General features: G+C 37.4%; 2 protein-coding genes across 3 annotated transcripts in view; both read left to right on the top strand.

Moving 5' to 3' along the window:
- Window positions 1-7,109, top strand: part of LYPD6B (LY6/PLAUR domain containing 6B) — a 55,723-nt gene extending 48,614 nt beyond the window's left edge. The window contains exons 5-7 of the mRNA XM_061363738.1: window positions 889-987; window positions 1,920-2,050; window positions 3,449-7,109. Coding sequence (XP_061219722.1) covers window positions 889-987; window positions 1,920-2,050; window positions 3,449-3,613 — 395 coding nt within the window. The 3' untranslated portion in view covers window positions 3,614-7,109. The remainder of the gene's footprint in view (window positions 1-888; window positions 988-1,919; window positions 2,051-3,448) is intronic.
- Window positions 7,110-8,331: 1,222 nt separating this feature from the next.
- The window catches only part of LYPD6 (LY6/PLAUR domain containing 6), a 63,530-nt gene continuing 54,626 nt past the window's right edge, over window positions 8,332-17,235 (top strand). The window contains exon 1 of one of the 2 annotated variants that reach the window (XM_061363730.1): window positions 8,332-8,640. The gene's annotated coding sequence lies outside the window, so the exon portion shown is untranslated. The remainder of the gene's footprint in view (window positions 8,641-17,235) is intronic. The other variant, XM_061363731.1, reaches the window with a different exon arrangement.

Raw genomic sequence — 17,235 nt, forward strand, 5'->3', positions numbered from 1 at the left:
CAAACAATTGCATGCATTGCTTAATTAAAAGAGTGCGTGAGGGCTTTCACATTTTAAGTGCTTTTATTCTTTTTTTTTCTGTCTCTGAAATGTCTTCCTACAGAGCAATTATGCAGTGGATTTCTCAGAAATAATGCAGAACAGATATTTTTGTCTTTTATCTTGTTGGGGATTTTGTAAGGGAAAGAATAGGTGTGCTGCAAGCAATTAATTCAAACTGAAGGTAATTAAAAACCTTGTGAGACCTGTGAAGCCAGTTGTCACTAATAGCATCATTTTTTTTTTTGCCTCTTATCTAGCATCAGAATCATTCTATCCTTCACTTAAGGAGAGAAGATTTTCATTATACATATCATTAAAACAGTCAGGACAGCTAGATATAATAGGTATATATGTGCATCTAGGGAACTGTACACCTTAAAATCATTTATATATTTGTATAATGTAAATAAGGTTTTAAAATAGTCCTCTTCAGAGCTGGAGATTAAGATCTGAAGCTGGTTTTGAAGATGTAGTTTTTTTTCATCAAATGAATCTGTAGACAGTGTTTGTGTATGTGTATTAACATACATGTGGATTTAGTATCATGGGCATACATCTAAGGTGTTCTCTTTTTCCTGTTCTTCCACCATTACTTAAACGGTATTTTGGATTGTGACAGAATGAAAACAAGAGAAGGTGTTTTAAAGTTCAGGCAGGCATAGCAAAACCAGTTAAAAATGTAAAAGTTTTCTACAAAACTTGTTGCATGAGTGTCCAACAGTGATGTATCATTGAAAATATGTATGTAATATGTTTCTGTAAGCAATGTGTGTACAAGCACAGTATTATTTTGAATATTTTTTTTATTAATACACACAAACTTACTATATTTTAATACTTTTAAAGCCACTCCATTTCCAAACAGTTTTAAGTGCTTTACTTGTGATAATGCAGTGGACAATTACGACTGTAACAGATGGGCTGAAGATAGATGGTGTCCTGAAAGTAAGTGCATTTGTACTAAGGAGATTCTTTGTGGTAGTTATATTTCCTTCTCCCTGACTCAGCCATCTTGTAGAAGTTGAATTGAATAGGATTAACCTGACAACACAGTGGTGTCCTAGGTTACATTGTTAGTAATACTGAATCATACGTTTCTGCTGAGGTGAATGTTTTGACCATTTCAGAATGCAAAGCTACAGTGAAAAATTATTTATATCTATATTTATGTATAGAACATTTAATAAAATAGATAACAATACATTATATATGGTATATATAGAGTAGATATATTAACAATATATCAATAATAAATCAACTACATGTGTGGATATATACATATCAGTGTGATTCCTAGGAATTAAAGATGTTTAAAAAAATTCTAGAATTGCCTTTGCAGGCTTATTCCCTTCTTTCTGGATATCATCCCAACGTGAAATAGTCTCCCTATGCTGTAGGCTTGCTTGTAAAGCAGCAAGGCCTGAATGACTGGGGATCGTACTTGTATGAGAGAATAATAGATATGTAGAAAAGAATGGAAATATGCTTCCTCATTTTTCTTTGCAGTCATATTCACAGTAACAGTGGGAAAGTGGAAGAAACAAGCTAGAGGAATGAGGAAACGTGTCCAAAACAAAGCAAGCAAGAATGGGCTGCAAGCAAGTGTAGAGAATGGAAGATAAATGTGTAGATTTTAGTGCTAAAAAGTAGTTTAAGTGATAGCAGCCTTTCTGGAGGTTTGAAGGATTCATTAAGCTGAAGATTTCATCATTAATTAATTTCTTGCTAAATGATATTATAGTTAAGTTGCACAATGGCTTTATATAGCCAAAATAAGTATTTTTATGAGAATATTTTTCTAATTAGTGTGAAGTTTTTAAACCCTTTAACAGAATGCATATTTTGCCTAACAAAACATTTTAAATTTTATTTTGTAGGTACTCGGTACTGTTTGACAGTTCATCTCTTCACGGACCATGGGAAGAGTACATCAGTCACCAAAAAGTGTGCCACTGGAGAGGAATGCCATTTCGTAGGCTGCCACCGTCACAGGGAAAGTGGCCACACAGTAAGCACTGCTCTTTATGCCAGAGCAGCACATTGGTTTTGAGGTTTGCATTTCAGTACTTGTTTTTCCTGCTGAGCTGAAGAGGATGTGCCAAGATACACTCTTCAGTATTTAACAATAGACATCAGATTCCTGCAACAGAAGCATGACTACCCCAGTCTTCCTCCTTTCCTGTTTGTGTTGCTGTATGACAGGATGTAATAACAATTTCTAACTTAACATCTGAGCTTTCTGGGGCACTGTTAGTGTGTACCAAATGCATGAGCCTTGCTTTCTGAGTAAGGTGCCCAGGTAGGCTATGCAACCTGTGCCGATACTTGTGGTGCTGCAGCTGTGTCACCATCAGCACCTTAGCAAACCAGACTGGGAGTAAGGTACTCCAGTCATCTCTCTGCTTGGACAACACTGCCCAGCACACAAAGTGAGACTGTACTTGTCCATGAGGGCCATACTCTTAAGCAAGATACAACTTGAGTTTTTGTTACATGACAAAAAGCTTGAACTGCTGCCTTCTCTCATGCTTTGGATCCTAGGTAAAAGTTTATTCTTAATAATCAGATATACCCTACCAAAGTGTTATTCACTGCAGTAAGTCAAGTCCTGTTGGAGGAAGTCCAGAGGAGGCCATGAGGATGCTCAGAGGGCTGGAGCACCTCTCCTATGTAGACAGGCTGAGATGCTGGGCTTGTTCAGCCTGCAGAAAAGGAGGCTCCAGGAGACTTTAGAAAAGCTTCCAGTTCCTAAAGGGACCTACAAGAATGCTGGAGAGGAGCTGTTTCCAAGGGATAAGATGAGGGGGAATGGCCTTAAGCTGACAGAAGGGAAACTTAGATTAGATGTTAGAAAGAAGTTCTTCCCTGTGAGGGTGGTGAGGTCCTGGCACAGGTTACCCAGAGAAGCTGTGGCTGCCCCATCCCTGGTAGTGTTCAGGGCCAGGCTGGACAGAGCTTTGAGCAACCTGTTCTACTGGAAGGTGTCCCTGCCCTTGATAGGGGGCTTGGAACTGGATGATCCTTAAAGGTCCCTTCCAAACCAAACCAAACCTTGATTATCCACTAATTCTTTAACAGTTGTGAAACTTAGTTATTTTTAACATGAAAGATTTCAGACAATAAAACTGAATTTGTCAGTACAGTTGACATGGCTGTATTACATCACATCGTAGTTCTGAAGCCTGGTGAGAGCACTAGCTGATGAGTTACTTTAGGAAGGCTGTGCTGCATGATTTGGAAGAAGAGTTGTAGTATATATGCTCCATCTGCTGCTTTTGGTCAGGCTGCCAGGCAGAAATGATGAGTCTGTTTAGCTGTAACCTTTGCAACCTGTTGATAGAACATACATCTTTAAAAGCTAACTGCTGAATTAGCCTATGTCAAATGATCTCCTTTTTCTCCACAGGAATGCATTTCTTGCTGTGAAGGGATGATTTGCAATGTAGAAATACCAACAAACCACACAAATGCAGTATTTGCTGTATTGCATGCCCGAAGAACATCAGATGGCAGCAAGTGGACAGTCAACATTGCAGTGCTTGTGTTGGTCATGATGACCATGCTGTTGTGATGCAACACCCTGTTAGATCTGCTTGAGAGGGTCTGCCTGTCTGTGTGCTGTCAGAAACTGTAAGAAGATTGGTTTAGTATGTGCAAGGAGAAATCATTAATACTTCTTAATTATGGAAAATGTAAGGGGACAGTGGAAAGGAAAGGGTACATGATGAAGTCCTTGGATATTTTAGTGAAGATACTTCACATGGCCTGCAGTATTCAAAAAAAAGCTAAACACAACCACCCACTGATTGGGATGAACTCATGTTATTATAATTCACTATTTTATGATAAAAATGCACATGTGCTTGGCATGTTTTTTGAACAGAGAAAGGTAGCTGTAAGTAATCACAAGATAAAAAAGAACTTTCAGTGGATGATGTACCAACAAGTATCTCAACGGCAACTCTTTTAAAACTGGTTTTCATTGTGCATAAATAACAAGGAGTTTCTTGTCTTGATCAACATAAGTATTTAAGCTTATTTTCAGTTATGGTTTTCATGGAGAACATGTATGGTTTTCATAGAGAACATATATGATAAATTTATTTTTCCGTTTTGACCAGAGCTGTTGTTTCTACTTGAAATAATACAAAATAATTCTTTTTATCTTTCCTTCCTGTAAAATGTCTCACACTCAGATTTTAAACCAGTGTGAAATCATGTAGAATTTCTGTCTAAAAATGATGAATTGTTTGAGCACCTAAATCAGAATTCCTTCCCCGTGCTAAAGGGATCATCTTCTTTCAGTAGTGTCTCACCTCAGCTGAATCTCTGTCATATTGTTCAAAGTGGTGGTAGTACCATGACTCTGAAATTGGAGGTACAGTCAAGCAGCTGTGTTTTCATCAAAATTGTGAGCACTTGGTGTAAACAAAGAGAGAAGTCTACCATGTTCTGTATCAATTTGCAGAAGGTTCTCCCATAAATATTACTGTCTTTGATGTTTCTTCGACTTGTAAGTCTGTGCTATTGGATATCCCGGGCTTCCGGACATCGTTCTTACATAGCTTTGGCACCCTCATTTGAAACATTTGGGTCGAGATTCTATTTTTCAGTACAGCTAAGGATTTTACCTGCCTAGCACTTCGCTGTTTTCTTTTTCTAAACTATTTTATTCATTTATTAATATACTGATTTGATTACGAATAAAAGAGATTGTTCTGATCTTTCCCTGTTTTAAATTTCTCATTTCATAAATGAGATGGTTCAAATTATGATTAACTGTTGAAATAATTTTCAGGAAGGACACATTATTAAAACTTACTCTCAAAAAGAGAGTCCAAACTGTTCTCTGAAAAATTCAAGTATCTATAAATTGGATTTTTTTTTTACATAAATGTTGGCTTGAGTGTTTGCTGGTTTATGTCACTAAATTTATGTAGACATTTAGCACTTGAAAAAGAGATTCTGAACCATTTTTGATTTTGTTTATATTCTAAAAATGCTTACACAATATTTTTAGAATATCTGAATATGTCTAAAAACCCATGATTTGTTGACAGCCAATGGTGTAGCTACAAAAACTGGGTGAGAACACTTTTTCCTTGCTAGTACAAAATAGTTCTTGCTGTCTAAAGCCAGGTTTTCCAAGCTGTGGGTTCTCATGACTGTTGCCATGCCATCCCACAGGCAGACATGATGAGGAAGTTCTGAGGAAATTTTTACTTTGTTCAGGGATCACCCCTAGGTAATGTACCTGTAGTATTAGTCGTGGTGTCAGACACAGTGACAAGCACATTAAATATTTTTCATCATTAAACATCATGTTTTTGCTGTATGATCTATGATCCTTGAATTTCTTTGCTTGTGAGAAATTCATTCCAGGTTTGCTCTCTGCTCAAAGTTGTCTTCACGTTTCAGGTCATGGTATTTCTTCTGGGTTTGCCTCTAAGCACTAGATGCTCCCATAATTCAGTTTCTGGGAATAATTACTGCAGTCTTAACAAGGCCTTAAAGTATCCTATAGTCTTCTATGACTTTACTGTAAGTAATTTACAGTAATCTAAGTGCTGACAATTGTTTACACTGCAAATGCCACTCCAGAACATTTGAGAGTGACGGGGAAACTCTGGAAGCTGTCCAGAGAGAGGGCTCAGGGGCAAACAAAATGGGCTGCAAGTTCTCTACAACTGCCAAGAGACCTTTGGGAGGGGATGTCTCCAGGTGTTTGTTTTTCTTGGTTAAACCGAATTATTTTTTTCCCCATTTGCCAGTCTGAAAAGTTAAGAAATTTACTCATAATTTAAATACTTAACGCATTTGGTAAATAATTGCTTGGAATTAAAAAATAAAAATAAAAATGAAGAATTCCACTGACATGACAAAATAGTATGCTTGATTTTAACTGTCATCTTTTTAAAACTAACAATGAAGACAGCAACCTGTCTGAAATATATGAAAGCATTTGGTGATGCCAAAAGTTTATTTTTTAGCATAATAGAATTCCAGTAGTGGAGGATATTAAGGATGAGTTCTAGTCATCTTGATACATCAATACATTTGTTATTGCAAAGATTAGGAATATTGTTTCTAGAAAAAATGAATATGCAAAAGCTGTTAATGCAATATTAATGCTGCACAAATAGGCACTTGGATGAACAAATATAGAATTTAAGAGTGAGTATTAATTTTATCCTTTGCTGTGTTTTATGTATGTAAAAAACTATGCTTCTGCTCACATTTGATTTTAGCCCAATATTAAATGCTAACATTGTAGAAAAGCAGTATGTGCTGATTGTTAGAGGAAATAACCAGAGCACATATTTTTGGCATGGCTAAGGGTTGACTGCATAGACAAACTTAACATTAATTTATGGTAGAATTTTTATATTTTATTAAATAGATTCAAGTATCAGCTGTATTTTCTCTTTGGATATTTGTCTGAAGTACTCATGGAAAAACTTAAAAGAGTTGTGAAAAAAAATCATTGTCAGGTGTTCCATAATGTATGTATTTCATACATCTCAATTTTGGTTCACAGATGTCATCACTATATGACTTGTTAGTGCCTATATTAGCCCCACAGCTTTGGAAAGGACATTTCTGTAAATGCACATCCGTAACTTAATATGTAGAAATGTGTTTGCTCATATTTCTGTGTACATCCAGCTTCCAACAGTAACATGTTAAATACTGTATTGCCTCTCAGTAATGGCGCAAGGTGTTTATCTCTGGAGATAACAGGCACTGGGTAAAATCAGTGGGTGCCAAACTCATGTGCTTTCATGGGCAAAGTGGTCCCCTTGTGTTACCCTTAGAAACTGAAAAGAATTTATGAGTAATGGCAAGTAAATCAATTTGTGCAGTTGAGGGAAGTGTCATTTTATGATATATGTGTAATGATTATTTTTGTTTTACCTTGCACTGGACAGTCTGTAGAAGATTTATTTTTAAAAGCTTAAATATTCTTCACTCTTCAGTGTTGGTTTGTGTGATGCTTTCTCATTGCTGCATTACTGTTGTAAAACTTCTCCAGAAATGTCACTTTTAATTAAAAATATTAAAATGTTTGCTGTTGGAAAATGTTTGTGATGAAAAAGGTAAGAATCCTTTTGCTGCTTAAGACCGGTTGCTTGTTGAACAGAAGTTGCACTGAGGGCAGATTCTGTGGATTTTTTCACTTAAGATTTATGCTAGAAATTCATGGAGGGGCAGGCTAGGAGGGATACAGAGTGTACAGCAAGGTAGGAGGGATGCACAGCCAGCCAAAGATGTGGGAATCAGCAGGCCTGGACAGGAGAGAGCACTTGAGCCCTGGGGTGAAGGGGGGGAACAGATGGTTATTTTGACTTTCCTAGCTGATGTAATTGTTTCCAGGGACATCTGATTTTCCATTGAGTGGAGATTTGCTTTTCCCCAGGCCACATAAGGCAGAACCCTTTCAGTGATGTGAAAGAGCTCTGCCACTTCAGAAAATGGAAATAGTGAGAAACCGTTCATCTCAGCTTGAGCCAGCTGAGAGAGGAGCACCTTCCCATCAGTTTGTCACAGATATATGAGGCTAAACAAGCGTGGTGCATATCAGCAGATGCACATTTAATTCTGGTTTCTAGATGAGAGTCACCCTTTTTTCCTGGCTTTACACTGTGAGGTGTGGTAATGTAAACTGTGTAGCTCTATTGAAGGAAAGATCACTAGTACAAATAATCTATATGTGTAGGTCTGCGTATCCTGGGGAGACTGCTTGTTAAATAAACTCCTGCTACAGGTAAGGAAATGCTGGCAGAATTAATTCAGTATAGTTTATAATTTCATCTGCTTTGATTTTTACTAGCAGTGACTTCAGGAATCTTTAGGGAGGATTATTATTACGCTAGAGGAGTTTATCCTGATAATCATGCTACCCAGAGGCATTGAAAAGGCATGAAGAATACTAGAGCTAATTCGCATGTCTGAAGATGTGATTACTGTGATCATTACTGAAATAATTTTAGGTATAGCTTTATCGTATTTAAGTGGAAATAAGCTTTTACTATTACATTTAATCAGAAAAATTTCAGAGAGATATGTGTTTCTGCACTGGCCACTTATCAGAAAAAGTGAACTGTAGGTGCAGGTTAAAATTCCAGATTAAGAAAACGAGCAGTACACAGTCAGCTCATTTAAACAGGTCAAAATGCGGATGTCAGATTTTTGTAGCAAATGCCATCAAAAGAAGATTAAGATATTAAAAACAAACAAAAAAAACAACAACCAACCCTGGCTATTTCAAAGCACAAAGCCATTTCTGTAGGAAAATACTTGTTTGTTTACCATCTCTAGACTCTGAAAGTCTCCCTAGAAGACACACATGGTTTTACAGTGCTTGCTATGTGCAGGTGCTTCAAATTAGGTAAACAAGGCCAGCAGCCATCTCTTAAAAGAAGCAGGACAACGGTTGGCCCTAGTAATACTGATCCTGGGTTTTAGCTCATGTATCTGGGCAGGATAACCTGGAGGAAGAGCAGTTTCTTCAGTGCTTGAGCCTCTTTCTGGTCCTTGTATTTCAGCTAAGAAGGAAAATTTTCAGCTTTGGAGCTCAGAGGAAAAGGTAGAAATATTGTTGCTCACTGTAGGTTTAGGATTTGCAGTTATACAGATCCGTGTGACCTTGATGGGGAAACTGTCAGATTCTCAGCTGGGGCAAATTTAACCTCCTGTAGGAGTAAGGCAGGCACCAGGTGACTAATTAGTCTGTATTGTCTCTCTGGAGAAAGCATGTCTGGTGTTTTGTATTAACTTTTAGTATCATCTGTTCTAATCTTGTCTTCAAGTAGTCAAGAAGATGCAATAAAAATGGCTGTAAGCTTGGAGGAGAGGATTGGGGAACACTGAGTGTATTTAGTATTCATAATTCATTATTTTAGATTGTTTAGATTTTGTGGTGGTTTGGTAAGGTCATTTTTAACATCATCCTCAGTAGTGTACTAAGCTGCTCTTAAAGGAGGGAAAACTAGATATTTGATATTTGAATAGATTTATGCAAAAAGAAAAGCAATATTGTTATATAGGGGTTTAAAGGTCACATTGCACAGCTCATTTGTGTTAATTTGTTGCAGTCTTATCATTTATTGTTGGGTTTTTTTTAATCTGCCCTTTTGTCTGTGTCACTGTAACCAGGGTTATGTGATGGTGTTCTGGAATGGGAATGTTGTGGCCAAATTAACTGTGTTAAGTAGAAAATACATACGTGAGTGCAGGTAGGATAAACAGAATATTAAATAAGGTGAAAAATAGGTGAATGGCAAGTTCACTTACAATTATTTTCACTGAATTTTTACAAGATCTAGCTCATGTCATTTGAGAAAATGGGCGTTCAGGTCTTGCGTCTTCGTCATGGCTTCTGTTTTGCAGATTCTGTTGTATATTTCCTCCAAAAAAAAAGAAGAAAATCTGTGTAGACTACATAGCACAGATTTGTTACTAACATCACTTTCTGACTGGTGTCTGGTTTTGGCTAGTCTTTGAAGAATTTGTTAACAGAGTCCGCACAATGCACCCGCATTTTGAGTCTGAGTTTGTATCAAAAAGCAAGCTGCATCTGATTTTCTTTTCTATCCATCTGCCTATTTGGTTAATGTTCAAGTGTGTGTTAAGAGGAAATACTGCCAAAGAACTGTATGATACATAAATGATTTCATGAGTTATGTTTGGAAAAGCATTTATTTTCATGACCTGGGTGTCTTAAAGACACTGAATGAGTGTCTTGGTCTGTTGAAGTTGAGGGGTATTTTATCATGATAGGACTGGAATTTAACCAGTTGCCATTGCTCACATGTAGTTGTTGCTGTGCAATTGATTAAATAAGAGAAATCTATATATTGGCCTGTGGTAAATTGTGCTGGAGCATAGTCATGGGGATGTGTTCATTAGGAAAAACTTCTTAAAAGACCAAATGACTTTAAATAACATTGGTTGCAGTTGATATATGTGCTCATTTAATTGGTTCTTGCAGCTGGAAAGATTTATTTGGAAGTTGGGCCTGTGAATTGATAGCAAAAGTGACAAAATAAAGCCTTTTTAAAAAAGTAAGACTAAATTGTCTTCAGTGCTGAAACGCTGCGTGGATCTGACTAGGTAGAGTTTTAAGAAATAACAAGAATCAAACATATGGCTTACTCTAATGCTAATAAGATTAATGGTGCAGGAAACCTTCAGAAGTTTAAAAATTGTCTTGATTTCAGGAAAGAAAATGAAGTAATCTGAAGGCAGACATTTCTAGAAAATATGATCAAAATTGCGTTATTCTTTGAGGTTAGTTTGAAGCTCTTTCTCAACATCTCCAGCTTGTAGCTGTCATCTCTTGGGCTGTGCTTCTTGCCAGCTCTGTCATTGCCAGGTCCTTGTTGTCATTTACATTAAGTTTGGACCCTGTCATTTCAATGATGCCAAGGAGGTCTTTCTCCAAAGTGTATACTCTGGGTGTGTTCTGGAATCTTTGGAAGATAAACTTTCAGTTTAATGAGCTTTTTAATTTGTGGAGCACATGAGGATGTGTGCTTATCAGCTCTTGTGTTTCACAGACTTGTCAGCCCTCTCCTCCCACGCTCCTTTTGGGATGTCATTTATATGCTGTGCAAAGTGCTCTCTCCTGTCCTTTGACTTTCCGAATGAAGTACACAGAGGAAAGCATATTAAGGAAAAAAAAGCCAAACAAACCCCAAACAAAAACCCCACCACAACAACAACAACAAAAAAAACCAAACCAGCAGCATTCTGGGTTTTTCTTTTTTGTTGTGGTGGTTGGTTGGTCTTGAGCTACTTGGTGATAGCAGATGTGAAAAGCAGTGGGTGCCTCTGCCTCTGCCTGGGTAAGCTGGTTAGGGAGACAAAATATAAAAATCTAAGCAGCCAGGGCAGATGACAGTCATGAAAAAGACAAAATCTCTGTTGAAGGGGATAGGCTTTGCAGATATTTTGGGTCTGCAGATGTTTTCATTAGAGTTTGACCTGCAGCTGGGGGTCATTATGCAGATTTTACTGGAAATTCAGGAGCACTTGGTCTTGAGAAAGACCAAATACAATCCTGTTTGGAAGATTACGGTGAGATTTGTAATAAAAAGTCATGTAGTCAAAGTAAAGTAGCCAAACAAAAAGCAGTTACAGATGCTGCATCTGGGGGCTTGGGGGTTGGGTTTGGTGGTTGTTTTTTTTTTGGTTGTTGTTTTTTGCTAGGCTTATTCCATAAGTATATACATGCCATTGTTACACCTGGACTGGAATTTAAGCCACTGCTGTATACGTCACCTTATAACTAATAAGCTCGGAGGTGCTTTGTCAGGGAACATGCAGCGTGCTCAGCATTTTATTAGACCTCAGTGACACAAATCAGTCCAATGTAGTCGTTTCTTACAGCATGCTCTTTGTCAGGGCTCATCTACATTTAAAAATTAATGCTGATATAGGGAAGCTGTCAGCCTACAGCAGCTCTACCCAAATAATCTTGTGGTAATCTTGTTTACTGTAGTCCTTTTACTAGATAGAGGTAAATTATACAAGAATAGTGCAATGTGTCCCCACCTGATATTAATCAGCAATGACTAATGATGAAATCCTGTGGAGGCAAGTTTGTAGCCTCACTGGAAATGATTCCCAGTTATTCCCTGATGAAAGTGTTCTCCATTGCTGCATTTCTTAAAGTACCTTTTTTTTCTTACTCTTTTTTAGGCATAAGAACAGTTTTCTAGAAATCATGAAGATACGTGAATACAGTTACTCTCTACTCTTGCTTTTATTGTCTGCCAACAAGCACTTTGTAAATGCTTCTCCTGGAGTAGTAACACATCCTGAAGGCCACATGCACGGGGAAGCATGTACTTTTCAAACAAGTAGAACTCCATTCAGATATATAGTCTTGGGTGACATGGTTTAGTGTGTGGTGTCCCTGAGCATGGCAAGGGGGTTGAAACTAGATGATCTTACAGTCTTTTCCAACCCAAACCACTCTATGATTCTATACAACCTCTCATAGCATCTTTGCTGTTTTCAAACTCCTTTACCACCTGAGTCACATAAAATGGATTTTCAGTATAAGGCTTTGTGGCATCTATTGAATGGTGAGGTGATTCAAACACAAGGATGCAAAGATATGCAGATGTTTAAAATTCAGGAATTAAAGTCGTTGTATTATTTTCTCTGTAAAGGGTAAATACTTTTAAAGGGCTTGCCTCCAGTGTTAAATATCTGATGTATTTCTTCTATTACTGAATTCACTTCACACTTCATTTATTCAGCACTGAAAGAAAAATACCCAAACCACCCCACCCTGGAATAAAGCCTGTTCACTTACTTTGCCTGTTATATCTTCTGATGCAGGTAGATCATAATAAGATTTTACTTTGCTAAACTCAGCAATGGAGATAATACAGAAGTAGTCTTGCAACTGTGCATTTTTTTCCATTCATGCATGCCAATAACCTTGCAGTGGACAGGAGATGTGCCTTTCATGGAACCTGGGAAGGTGTCCTAGAGTTCAGTCCTGAATGCTTGAAAGTAGGAGATTCATTGCTATAATTGATTAAGAACTGTGCTGAGTGCAAATGCTTTCATTCAGATTGAGAGCGCAGTTGTCACACATAGTTAGCTACCTCATATTGGCAGTAAATCAAATGTTTTAGAAATGCCTCATGGAGAACATCAACATAATGAATTTTCCCTGCAGAACCCCTAAACTGGGACATCATTCCTCTAGTATGGAAAGCAGCCCATGGAATACATCAGTAAAAAGGAATTCCTGGAATTAATATTTATCTCTTTGTTCTTGTGTCAGAACAGAAATGGGTTTTTTGGTGGTTGGTTTTTCATTTGTGTTTTTTGTTTGTTTTTTTTTTTTTTGGGGGGGGTGTTACTGGTTTTGTGTTTTGTTTTTTTTTTCTTTTGGGTGGGTGTGAGGAGTTTGGGGGAAGAAATGCGGATATGCAAAGGTTTCTAATATATTCCTAAATAAGATACTGAAGAAGGAAAGTTATGCTCTCTCCTCCCGTAATTAATACTTTACATAAAGAAAGCCAGCTCTAGAACTGCAGTCCCCTTGTACCTTTAGAAGTTGACAAGTAAGGGTTTAGGTCCAGCTTAATTGGTGCCTTGGGACTTTTACTGCCTGAATTTCTGGGTGAATGAGTATGCAAATACATAACACGCAGCCATTTGTGGATCATGTTTGGTTCAAGAGGGCAGTTGCCTTTCCTAGATACTGTGTGCTATTGGCACTTATTCAAGTTTGTTAACAAAATAAAAATCCTTCTCACGGAAAATGTATTTTACTAATGAGCTTTTCTATTGTGTCATTGTTCGTGATTGCTTACCAGCTCATCTTCAGTCTTTAGGAAACATCATCAGGAAGTTTTCTGCTACTTTACTCTAGAGTAAATAGAAAGACTAAACTGGAATGTGACTATGGAAAGCCCCATCAGGATATCAGGAGTTGATAATTACTTACTTTTTAAAACCAAAATACCCTCTCTACTCTTTGTACTTCAGCTGCTCCCAGGATATTTTTTACTAAATTGTTTAGAGCTACAAGTAACAAGTGTTCAAATGAAAAGCCGTTTTGTTTTTAAAGAAATACTATTTTGTTATAATCCTGTGCCTAAACTAATCTGTGCAGGCAAGTTTCAGAGAGCTTACTTGAACCTAATGTGTTTTCCTTCTGCTGATCACTAGATAGTTTTCTTCTGTCTCTTCTGAAAATGTAAATAAGTGAATTCATGCCATAAAACCCCAATAAATTATGCTTGAATAAAATGCCTCCCCCCTTGGTTTTTAATGCATTGATACCTTTGGTCCTTAAAGCCTTGTAGAATAAACCATTAGACTCTTATCTTGCCACTTACAGAATAGCATAGCAGGCTTGGTAAGAGTTCTGTCTGTTCTACTGTAAAATGAGAGAACGTTGAACATTCTTATTGATATGATTCTCTATTTGAAAATGAGTTTCAAGTCTAAGTAGCCTGCTGGAATCCATTAGTGCAGGCAGTTTTAATAGAGATAAATCAAAACACATATCTATCTTGTTTCACTTTTGATGTACAAATATTTTTGTTAGGCTATCTTCTTGTATCACTAAAACTTTTTTCTTTTTTACTATAATATCCTATGCCAGACTCATGTGTGTTATAGAATCCAAGAATGGTTTGGGTTGGAAGAGACATTAAAGATCATCAGGCTTCAGGGACACCTTCCACTAGACAGGGTTGATCAGAGCCCTGCCCAGCCTGGCCTCAAACACTGCTAGGGATGGGGCAGCCACAGCTTCTCTGGGCAGCCTCTGCCAGGGCCTTACCGCCCTCACAGGGAAGAACTTCTTCCTAAAACCTAATCTAAATCTTCCCTCTGTCAGTTTAGAGCCATTCCCCCTTGTCCTATCCCTACATACCCATGTAAAAAATACATATACGTATGCTTTTCTCTTTTATGTGATGTTGTAATGGCTGGATCCTGCCTAAATGGAATTATCTGGTGTTTATGAACTTAAGGTGATTCTAATATTACTTTAACCCTGTATTTGAAGAGTTAGTATAATTAAAAGTAATAAGATTCACCAGATTAAAAGAATCTGGTGAATACCTGATCATAGAACTTTCCAGGGGTTTCAGCATTTGAAACTTCATATGGAAATTTGTCTTGCTGCAGACAGTGCAAGACTTGGTTTCAGTTAGTGGTTTGGTAATATTTTTTTGCTTTTGCTTTTGCTAACAGTTGTGTGTTTAATTGGCTTGGTCAACATGCATATAGCCACTTGGGGAATTGCAGTGTCAAAACCATGTTTGTGGTTGATACCTGTCTGGAGTTGGAATTGCTGTTAGTGTTGGAATTGCTGTTAGTGTTGTCTCCTAAATATATATACATATATAAATAAAATGAGAATACCTTGTTTTCTGTGTTGCTGCAAGTGGATTTCATCTCCACATGAGAGAAATCTTCAGCTCTCTGCAACTTCCTTCTATTCACTCAGAAAATGCCTTGACTATTCTAAGTTTAAAAGTTTCTTTTTTTGAAGTAATACACACCTAATACAGCTTCTGCCCTACGCGTCAGAAATCAGCAGTGCTAGGGGGGTTAGTTGAGTGACGTTTGATTCATAATTTACTCCTTTCTCTTTGTGAATTATTTCCAGAACTAGGGTTTTTTTTCCTATTCCTGCAGCTATAAATAACCATTCCATTTATATACGTAAGTCATGTCAAAAAATCCCAGACTTAGTCTTGGCATGCAGTCACTCTCCTTTTCTTCACATATACTGATAATAGTTACTAATGGTGGAAGGTTCTAAACCTCATTTGTTCGCTGCTGACCCTCAGGATTTTCAGCAGCTGAAATTTTATGTCCCCTTAAATTCAGTTCTGGAAGTTAAATCTGGATGAGCATGAAGTCAGTTGAGGGCTGGCTGAGTCTTTGTGCTTTGGTCTGCTGCATGCCTGGCATGATTTAAAAATGTGCACATGCAGTCATGCACACCTGGAAGTGTTTGGCAGCTCTACAGCACTGATTTCAGATTTACCTTTTCTCAGTTGAAGTATCCTTTGTACCCCTAATTTTAAGGACATGCAAAATGTGAAGGGATTTTACAATATTACTAGTACAGCTTGCATATAAGTCAGACCATCATGTTTCTGTGCCTGTGTCTGTCAGCAGCTATTTGAACTTACAAAAGCTCCTGGGATTGCAACTTGGTAAAGTTCCTTCTAAACTCTATGAATATTCCTGGAAAGTTCTGAGTTTGTATGAAATGTGGTGATCAATGACCTTTGTCATCTCATTTAATGGGCTTCTTTTTTTTTTTTTTCTTTTAATTCAAATGTTCCCTTATCTTATAATCGGGTTTCTATTTCACCATTCTATTGAACTTCTTTTGAGGCCAGATAGGAAATCTAACAAACCTCCAGAAAAACGTTGGATCAACATTTTAGAATCAAAGGTTGGTCTCAGCCTGTGGCTGTATAGGAAAAAAAAATGGGAGATCTCTGGATTCTCTAAAGGATCCATGGAAAGGTAACATTTTGTAATGGGGAGGAGGGAAGCGAAGATTATTTTTGGTAGGCTCAAATTAGGCCAAGAGGTGGTCCTCTTTCAGGAAACTGTAAGGGATGTATGGATTAGAAGAGGTTAAAGAATGCACCTCCCTCTTCACTTAACGCCTTTTCTCAGCCAGTCTGTGGGACAAGAACTAACGTTTTCAAGGTGACATTCTTTGGATTAGCTCCAAGATAAGGTCTGATCACTGGAATTTATTAAGGATTCTGCATAAAAATGAAGGTGTTCTCCCTCTGTTGTCATGGACACTCAATTTTTGCAAGTTGCCTTTCTGCAGTCTCATTGCTCTTATTATTAGTTAATGTGTATTTCATAATAATGAAATAATTCATGTCCTAAAGGCTGTGTAAAGCAGGAATGTTTCTGTTGTACACATCTCAGTATTTCAGAGTGCAGTCATGGTGATCCTCTTAACATCCCACACATGCATAGACTTAGTTAAGATTTTAGGGTGGCTCTGGATCCTCAGGAAATGGACACTATAGAGATAACACTGTGCAGCCTTGCTTGCTGAGGTAGCATGCCTTTATGTGTGCCTTTACACAAGTCCCCTTTTAAACTTTGGATAAAATCCTTTAGCCCTTCTTTGGCTGTTTAATTTTCTGAAAGATGCTTATCTCTTTATTTATATTCTCCCTTTCTTCACTGAAGGAGTCTCTGCTCCCCTAAGAAGTGGGCATTTAATTTATTTATCTTTATTTTTCTCATGGCCTCATCCTAAGGAGGTCCTATTTAATTCCACCAGAGTGGAAATCTCTCGTTCTCGTCTTTCCTCCTTTGCGTTGTCTTGTGAGCGTAACATGCCTTTTTCATTCTATCATAAAATTGTATTCTGTATGTATAGTCTATTATCTTTTAAAGTAATTAGTAGCCTTACAAAATTGCTAGGTGGCTGTGGGCAAAGGAAAGCTATGGAGAATACTGTTCTGTCTGGGGGTGGGAATGTATTTTTGGCTATAAAAATCAAAAGCAAATTAAAGACAACACAAGAACTTACAGTGCTAGCCATTTTATAGTAGATGCTTCCAAAAGGCTTAATATAAGCTTATTAAACTTAGAATAATCTATCTGTAAAATATTTCACACTTTCTTGTGTTGGTTGGAAACATAGAGCGATTATGTGGT

The sequence above is a fragment of the Neopsephotus bourkii genome, unplaced genomic scaffold (genome assembly GCF_033783945.1).
Source record: "Neopsephotus bourkii isolate Nb327-2 ecotype Australia unplaced genomic scaffold, CSIRO-AGI_Nbou_v1 NB_1181, whole genome shotgun sequence".
NCBI classification, from domain to species: Eukaryota; Metazoa; Chordata; class Aves; order Psittaciformes; family Psittacidae; genus Neopsephotus; species Neopsephotus bourkii.